The sequence below is a fragment of the Myotis brandtii genome, unplaced genomic scaffold (genome assembly GCF_000412655.1).
Source record: "Myotis brandtii unplaced genomic scaffold, ASM41265v1 scaffold177, whole genome shotgun sequence".
Taxonomy (NCBI): domain Eukaryota; kingdom Metazoa; phylum Chordata; class Mammalia; order Chiroptera; family Vespertilionidae; genus Myotis; species Myotis brandtii.
The window spans coordinates 139,186-148,515 of NW_005356555.1; the positions used below are offsets into that span (position 1 = coordinate 139,186).

The window sequence follows — 9,330 nt, forward strand, 5'->3', positions numbered from 1 at the left end:
CTCCCCTGTCCAGAGGCTCTCTGCGCTGCTCACCTGCCCAGAGTGACTGGGGCTGGGCAGAAGCCAGGCGTCCTGCCCTGCCCAACTCCAGCCGATCCCTCCCTGTGCGAGTTGCTGCCCCGCCGGGAAGGGTCACGGATCCGGGTCCCGGGACTGCAGACAGCCTCAAGCGCTGCCCCCTGCCCGCCAGGTCACGGATCCGGGTTCGGACCACGGACAGCATCAAGCACTGCCGCCCCGCCCGCCAGGACATGGATCCGAGTCCCAGACCGCCGACAGCCTCAAGCACTTCCCCCTGCCCGCCAGGTCACGGATCTGGGTCCCAGACCACGGACAGCCTCAAGCGCTGCCCCCCGCCTGGCAGGGTCACAGATCCAAGTCCTGGACCGCGGACAGCCTCAAGCACTGCCCCCTGCCTGGCAGGGTCACAGATCCGGTCCCAGACTGCGGACAGCCTCAAGCACTGCCCCCTGCCTGGCAGGGTCACAGATCCGGTCCCAGACTGCGGACAGCCTCAAGCACTGCCCCCTGCCTGGCAGGGTCACAGATCGGGTCCCAGACCGCGGACAGCCTCAAGCACTGCCCCCTGCCTGGCAGGGTCACAGATCCGGTCCCAGACTGCGGACAGCCTCAAGCACTGCCCCCCACCCGGCAGGGTGACAGATCCGGGTCCTGGGACCACGGACAGCCTTGCCCACTGCCGCCTGCCTTCAGTATGCAAATTAGCCGCCATCTTATTGCTTCAGGGCGGGGGTCCCACTGGGGTGCCTAGCCAGTCTGGGTGAGGGGATGATGGCTGTTTGCAGCTGGTCACACCCCCTTCAGGGTGGGGGTCCCCACTAGATTGCCTGGCCAGTCTGGATGAGGGAATGATGGCTGTTTGTAGCTGGTCACACCCCCTTCAGGGAGGATGTTCCCACTGGGGTGCCTGGCCAGTCTGGGTGAGGGGCTGAGGGCCGTTTTCAGGCTGGCAGGTGACTGAAGCTCCCAACCTCTCCTTTTTCTCTTTTTTCTATTATTCTGGGATTTATTTACCTTCTATAGCTGTCACTGGAGCTGAGAGCCGGCTTTAGCTCTGAGGCTTGGCTGCATCTCTGAGACCTCGGCTGCTGAAAGCAGGTACTGGGTTTGTTTGGGTTCTATAATTGAAACACTGTTGCGGTCCTGCTGGCTGAAGCCCTGCTGGCTGAAAGCAGGTTTCTGGAGTTTGTTTAGCTTCTATACTTGCAACATTGTTTCTTAGAGTGCAAGCTCAGAGGCCGGCAGCGGCAGGCGGGGAACCTTGGCTTCCTCCATCACTGGAGCAAGCAAACCTCCTGTTTGCTTCAGTGCCTGGCTGCCGGCCGCCATCTTGGTTGGCAGTTAATTTGCATAAGGATATGCTGATTAGCCAATGGGAAGGGTGTCAGGGTTATGGTCAATTAGCATGTTTCTCTTTTATTAGATAGGATTCGATTTCTAGATTTCACAAATAGATCAAGCAGTTGAATTAAAGAGTTAATTATGAGAATATCCAGGTTGAAAACATTTTATCTGTGACCCTCTGCCTTACCTTTTCCACATCGCCCAGGCCCTCAGTATCCAGAAGGACCAGAGTGCAATCAGGCTTACAGGGGTGAGGCACACACCACATCCAGATGCCCTTGGTTTTAGACTGCACCGTAGAGCCCAGAGGGAAACCTATAAAGGAAGGGGAGACCCAAGCCACAGTGACAACAGACAATCTAAGCAGCCAAGTGGCTACAAAATCAGACTTTTGGGAATGGAATTACCCCAAGATATAAGATGGTGCTTTCTCTATTTTATAAGAATGCTTTACTTTGTGTGTCATCTATTTGAAGGAGGAGATGAATGTTAACTGTGAAAATGATATCCAGCAAGAGATCAAAATCAAGGTAAAGTGCATCCATGAATCAGACATAATAAAGGTCACTGAATACCATAATAAGAACATATTAAAGAATGGTCCAGTAAAGGCCTAATAGAAGCGGATAGAAGAGAGACAGCTAAAGAAAAAGAAATTTAAATAATATTTTTCCAATCAAAGTGATAAAAATAAAAATGGCAAATGGTGTGGGAGAGGTTGTTAACAACAATGGGGTGTGAACTCACAAAAATCTTTAAAGATGGTGATAGATGTGCAATTATCTTTATATATTCATAGGAAAAGCAAAATTCTATAGAGAGAGCAAAACATGTTATGAGCAAGAGATGAGGCACAATTTCAAGACCCCAGTGTTGGCACAGGTAAAAGAAGGAGTCTATGCATTTCTAGGAGGGATTTTCCTTAACAGAAGTAAAACTATAAATATGGCAATAGAATAGATTAAGGTAATAATTTAGTGATGAGAATTAGACTTAAAAGTTTGGTTAATTGAGAGGAGTTTAGTTCTCTCTTCATGTAACCAGGGAAGAAAACTAATAAGCTGTGATTTAGTTAGAGTAAAAAATTGGCCCTGGCATAAGGTAACACTAATTAAGGTCATAATTTATTAGTAAGAATTAGAATTAGAAGGTTGGTTTATTGAAAGGAATTTAGCCCTTTCTTTATGTGACTAGTGAAGAAAACTATGAAACTGTGATAAAGCTGGAGTCAAAGCATTGTCCTCTACCTGAGACACCACTCACCGTGATTCTGCCCTGCAAGCCGATTCATCAAGTAGGATTTGCCTGTACGATACAGTCCTACAATGGCCACGACCACCACTGGCTGAGAAATCTGGCCAAGAATCTCTAGAGCTTTCTGATTCACTGACAGCTGCTCATTGTTGTTTTCCACCAGGCAAATGGGGGCCGTCATGTTGGGTCTAGATGCCATGGCAACCTGCAAACCTAGAAGAACATCCCAGTAGAAATAAGCTTACAATGCTATTCACTGAAGCAGAGTTGTGCATAGCACCCATCATCTTAGGACAATGGGAGTGTTTTACTTTATTTCTGGCACAGTAAGCATAGGCCAAGCCCTGCAGTGAAAAATTCATCTTTTTTTATTCTATACTTGTAGTGTATCTCTGCAAGGGCCAAAGTGTTCCCAATGCTGTGAGGACATCAGAGTGAATGTTATTGCTGGTGCTGGGCAGCCACATCTTGTAATGCAGTTGAGTGGCTCTACCGTATGCCAGGGTCACCACTGAGAAGCAAAGCCATCATCTCATGTGAATATCCTGTCCCCATCCCTGAGTTTTAACCAGCTGCTAAGAGGATAGTGAGGTGGATGCTGAGGAAGGACCTGCCTGGGACAAGAGCGACCTGGGGACAAAGCCAAGATATATTAAGCCATAGGTTTCATGCATCTCTCTGTCTCGTGGTCCTCGTTGCTGAGACAGCTATAGAACTAGTAATGAGTATGACTAGTATTCATCACAATCGGAGGATTTAGCTGGACAATTTGGTTTGACATACAACAGACCAATAAAATGTAATATCTAATTATGATACTGAAGGGACTGAGGGAGTTTGGGGTTCCAGAAGAGAAACAGCTTTTGATTTTTCTCTTTTCTTAGAAGTTCTCAAAATCCTTTTGGTCATAAAGTTTTACAGCCATTCCCTGTTTAGCGAAACTGAGTCATGTGATATTCATTTTGTTTTTCAAAATGAAGTGTGCATCAAAATTTAAAAGTAGATTGATGTTATAAGCCAATAAAAAGTATATATTAATAAAACTGTCGATAAAGAATAACAAGAAGTCTTCCTATTTTTGTATCCTCCATGTCCTGTTAAAAATATCCTTGTGATTTAAAAAATCAACAACTTATGTAAGATTCTAGAGGAAATAAAGGGTGATATAGCTACAATAAAATACACTATGGAAAGTTTCAACAGTGGACTAGGAGGAGCAGAGAACTGAATTAGCAAATTAGAAGACAGGGCGGTAAAACAAGCCCAAAATGAACTGCAATTGGAGAAAAAAATTAAAGGCCAGGAGGGGAGCCTAGGAGAGCTTTGGGACAGCATGAAACAAAGCAACATACGAATAATAGGGGTGCCAGAGTGACAAGAAGAGGAACAAGGGTTAGAAAAACTATTCGAAGTAATAATGTCAGAAAACTTCTCTGATTTCGGGAAGAAAAAGTCACACAAGTAGAGAGTCCCAAACAATATGAACCCGAAAAGACCCACACCAAGACTCAATGTAATTACAATGGCAAACGTTCAGGACCAATAGAATCTTAAAGGCTGCAAGAGAGAGACAGAAAGTTACTTATAAGGGATCCCCCATTAGAGTATCAAATGATTTCTCAACAGAAACACATCAGGCCAGAAAGGAATGGAAGGAAGTTTACAAAGTGAGGCAAAGCAACATAATGAAACTAAGAATACTCTATCCAGCAAGGATATCATTCAAAATTGAAGGGGAAAAAGGGAGCGTCACAGAAAAAAAAATGCTAAGGGAGTTTATCACTACCAAGCCAGCAATGCAAGAAATGCTAAAGGGCCTGGTTTAAAAAGAAGAAATAAAGAAGGAAAAAGGAACACAGGCACAAAAATAAAAATGGCTACAAACAAGTACCCATCAGTAATAACTTTAAAAGTAAATGGACTGCCCTTTCCCCAGGTGCCAGTAAGGTGCTGGGTTCTTCCGAGGAAGCTAAGGCTGCGTTGGGGTGAGGCCCTCACTTCATCCGGCGACTAGTACCGCTCCTGGCAGCGCTCACTTCATCCGGTGATTAGTACCGCTCCTGGCAGCGCTCACCCAGCACTCGACCTCACCATGGCCTCAGTCTCAGAGCTCACCTGCATCTACTCGGCCCTGATCCTGCACGATGATGAAGTGACAGTGATGGAGAATAAGATCAATGCCCTCATTAAAGCAGCTGGTGTAAATGTTGAACCTTTCTGGCCAGGCTTGTTTGCAAAGGCTCTGGCCAATGTCAACATTGGAAGTCTCATCTGCAATATAGGGGCTGGTGGACCTACCCCTGCAGCTAGTGCTGCACCAGCAGGAGGTCCTGCCCCTTCCACCTCTGCTGCCCCAGCTGAGGAGAAGAAAGTGGAAGCAAAGAAAGAAGAAGAATCTGAGTCTGATGATGACATGGGCTTTGGTCTTTTTGACTAAACTGGCTCTTTTGTAACACTGTCAATAAAAGCTGACCTCTGTTGCTGTTGGGCTTGGTGATTTTCTGGGGATGTGCCTGTATAAAGATGATCTCACTTCTATTAAAAAAAAAAGTAAATGGACTAAATGCTTCAATCAAAAGACATCGAGTGGCTGCATGGATAAGAAAACATGACCCATATATATGCTATCTACAAGATACCCACCTCAGAACAGGGGACTCACTCAGACTGAAAGTGAAGGGATGGAAAAATATATTTCAGGCAAAATGGAAATAAAAAAAAAGCTGAGGTAGTAATACTTATATCTGATAAAATAGGCCTCAAAGTGAAGGCCATCAGAAGAAATAGGCAAGGCCACTTCAAAATACTTCAGGGATTAATACAAGAGGATAAAACCCTGGTAAACATATATGCACCCAAAGCAGGGATACCCAAACACATAAAAAAACTCCTGGAAGATATCAAGGGAGAGATCAACAACAATACAATCATAGTAGGGGACTTTAATACCCCACTGACATCACTGGATAAATCCTCTCGACAAAAAATCAGCAAAGAAACATCAATCCTAAATGACTCACTAGATCAGATGGAATTAATTGACATCATCAGAACATTTCACTCCAAAGCCACAAAATATACATTCTTCTCAAGTACACATGGGACATTTTCAAAGATAGACCACATATTGGGTCACAGGCAAAGTCTCTCCAAATAGAAGATTGAAATCATATCAAGCATTTTCTCAGACCACAATGGCATAATAATAGAAATAAACTACAATAAAAACAATAAAAAAACTCAAACACTTAGAGGCTGAATAGCATAATATTAAACAATGATTGGATTACCCAAAGAGATCAAAAAAGAAATAAAAAACATCCTAGAAACAAATGACAATGAAAACACAACAACCCAAAATCTAAGGACACAGTGAAAGCAATCCTGAGAGGGAAGGTTATAGCTCTACAGGCCTACCTCAAAAAAAAAAAAATAGTAAAACTGGTAATAAATTAACTAACTCTAGAACTTAAAGAATTGGAAAGTGAGTAACAAGAAAAGCCCAGAGAGAGCAGAAGGAAGGAGATAATACCAGTAAAGATCAGAGCAGAAATAAATGACATAGAGACCAAAAAAACAATACATAAGATCAATGAAAACAAGAGCTGGTTCTTTGAAAGGATGAGCAAGATTGATGAACCTCTAGCCAGGCTCACCAAGAAGCAAAGAGAGAGGACCCAAATAAAGAAAATCAGAAATGAAAGAGGCGAAATAACAACAGACCCCACAGAAATACAAAGGATTGTAAAAAAATACTACGAACAACTGTAGTCCAACAACTAGACGACCTAGAGGAAATGGACATATTCCTAGAAAAATGCAACCTTCCAAAACTCAATCAGGAAGAATCTAAAAATCTCAATAGGCCAATAATTATGAAGGAAATTGAAGCAGTCATCAAAAACCTTCCAGCAAACAATAGCCCTGGACCAGACTGCTTCATAGGGGAGTTTTACCAAACACTCAAAGAAGAAATAAAACCTATGCTCCTCAGACTATTCCAAACAATTCAAGAGGAAGGAACACTTCCAAGCTCATTCTATGAAGCCAACATTACCCTAATACCAAAACCTTATAAAGACAACACAAAGAAAGAGAATGAAAGGCCAATATCCCTCATGAACATAGATGCCAAAATCCTCAACAAAATTCTAGCAAATCGGATCCAGCAGTACATCAGAAATATCATACACCATGACCAAGTAGACTTTGTTCCAGGGATGCAAGTATGGCACAATATCTAAAAATCAATAAAAATGATATATCAGACAAACAAATTGAGAGATAGAAATCACATAGTCCTATCAATTGATGCAGAAAAAGCATTTGACAAAATCTAACACCATTTCTTGATAAAAACCCTCAGCAAAGAGAATAGAGGGATCATACCTCAACCTAATGAAAGTGTTATATGACAAACCTACAGCCAACATCATACTCAATGGGCAAAAACTAAAACCATTTCACCTAAGAACAGGAAAAGACAGAGATGCCCACATTAACAACTTCTCTTTGACATAGTACTGGAAGTGTTAGCCATAGCGATCAGAGAAGATGAAATAAAAGGCATCCAAATTGGAAAAGAAGAAGTAAAACTGTTATTATTCACAGATGACATGATACTGTACACAGAAAAACATAAAGACTCCATCAAAAAATTATTCGACTTAATAAAGGAATTTGGCAATGTAGTGGGATACAAAATTAATGCCAAGAAATCTAAGGCATTTCTTTACACCAATAGTGAACTTACAGGAAGAGAGATTAAAAAAACAACCACATTTACCATTGCACCAAAAAATTAAGATACCTAGGAATAAACTTAACTAAGCAGGTAAAAGACCTCTACTCAGAAAACTACAGGACACTGAAAAAGAGATAGAGAAAGATATAGATGGAACAATATACCATGTTGATGCATTGATAGAATCAACATCATTAAAATGTTCATATTACCCAAAGCAATCTATAGATTCAATGCATTCCCCGTTAAAATAACAATGGCATATTTCACAGACCTAGAACAAACTATCCAAAAAAATGCATCTAGAATAAAATAAGGCCCTGAATAGCTGCAATCCTGAGAAAGAAGAAAAAAATAGGAGAGATCTCAATACCAGATATCAAGCTATATTACAAGGCCACTGTTCTCAAAATGCCCTGGTACTTGCACAAGTACAGACATATAGACCAATGGCATAGAATAGAGAATGCAGAAATCGACCCAAACCAATATCCTCAATTAATATTTGACAAAGGAGGCAAGAACAAATAATGGAGTCAAGTTGCTCACTTCAATAAATGGTGTTGGGAAAATTGGACAGATACATGCAAAAAAATTAAATAGACCACCAACCTACACCATACACAAAAATAAACTCAAAATGGATAAAGGACTTAAACATAAGATGAGAAAACATAAAAATCCTAGAGAAATTCATAGGCAGCAAAATCTCAGATATATGGTGAAGCATTAATCTTCACAGATCCAGCTCCTAGGGCAACGGAAACTAAAGAGAAAATAAACAAATGGGACTACATCAAAATAAAAAGCTTCTGCACAGCAAAAGAAACCATCAACAAAACAACAAGAAAGTCCACTGCATGGGAGAACATTTTAGCCAATGTTATCTCTGACAAGGGTTTAATCTCTAATATTTACAGGGAACTCACACAACTTAGCAAAGGGAAGATAAACAATCCAATAAAAAAATGGGCATCAGACCTAAATAGACACATTTCGAAAGAGGACATACAGGAGGCCAGGAGACATATGAAAACATGCTCAAAGTCACTAATCATCTGAGTGATGCAATTCAAAATGACAATGAGGTATCATCTCACACCTGTCAGAATGGCTATCATCAACAAATCAACAAATCAACAAATCAACAAATGACAAGTGCTGGCAAGGATTTGGAGAAAAAGGAGCCCTCGTGCACTGCTGGTAGGAATGCAGACTGGTGCAGCCACTGTGGAGAAGAGTATGCAGTTTTCTCAAAAACTAAAAGTGGAACTTCCAAGTGATCCCACTTCTAGGAATATATTCCTAGAAATTAGAAATACCAATCAGAAAGGATATATGCACCCCTATGTTCATAGCAGCACAATTTACAATAGCTAAGATTTGGAAACAGCCTAAGTGCCCATCAGCAGATGAGTGGATTAAAAAACTGTGGTACAATCTACACAATGGAATACTATACCGCTATTAAAAAGAAGGAACTTTCATCATTTGCAACAGCATGGATGGAACTGGAGGGCATTATGCTAAGCGAAATAAGCCAGTCAGAGAAAGATAAATATCACATGATCTCACTCAAATGTGGGATGTAATGATCAACATAATTGGATGAAAAAGAATAGATTGATCTAGAGACAAATGGTAGGGAAGGTAAGGGGGGTTAGAGAACAACCAAAGGACTTATATGCATGCATATTAGCATAACCTATGGACACAGACACTGGGGTGATGAGGGCTTGCCCGGGCTGAAAAGGGATGGCGGAGGGAGTCAATTGGGGAAAAAGGAGACATATATAAATCTTTAGACAAAAAAAAATGGTGGTACATCTACAGGATGGAATATTGTGCTGCTGTAAAAAGGAAGGAACTCCTACCATTTGCAACAGCATGGATGGACCTGGAGAGCATTATGCTAAGTGAAATAAGTCAGCCAGAGAAAGATAAATATCACATGATCTCACTCATTT

The 9,330-nt window shown here is 41.8% G+C and overlaps 2 protein-coding genes across 3 annotated transcripts in view; one reads left to right on the forward strand and one right to left on the reverse strand.

The window, feature by feature from the left end:
- The window catches only part of LOC102247043 (guanylate-binding protein 6-like), a 203,135-nt gene that overhangs the window by 94,312 nt on the left and 99,493 nt on the right, over positions 1–9,330 (reverse strand). For both annotated transcript variants that reach the window (XM_014537340.1, XM_014537339.1), the window contains exons 10-11: positions 2,629–2,832; positions 1,553–1,680 (exon numbers count right to left, since the gene is read on the reverse strand). In XM_014537340.1, the coding sequence (XP_014392826.1) occupies positions 1,553–1,680; positions 2,629–2,832 (332 nt within the window). The remainder of the gene's footprint in view (positions 1–1,552; positions 1,681–2,628; positions 2,833–9,330) is intronic.
- LOC102245899 (60S acidic ribosomal protein P1) lies at positions 4,683–5,108 on the forward strand. The gene has a single exon (XM_005863348.2). The coding sequence runs from the start codon at positions 4,712–4,714 to the stop codon at positions 5,054–5,056; it is 345 nt and encodes a 114-aa protein (XP_005863410.1). The 5' UTR covers positions 4,683–4,711; the 3' UTR covers positions 5,057–5,108.

Coding starts and splice junctions, on each gene's coding strand:
- LOC102245899 (XM_005863348.2), top strand. CDS start 4,712: ATGGCCTCAGTCTCAGAGCTCACCTGCATCTACTCGGCCCTGATCCTG.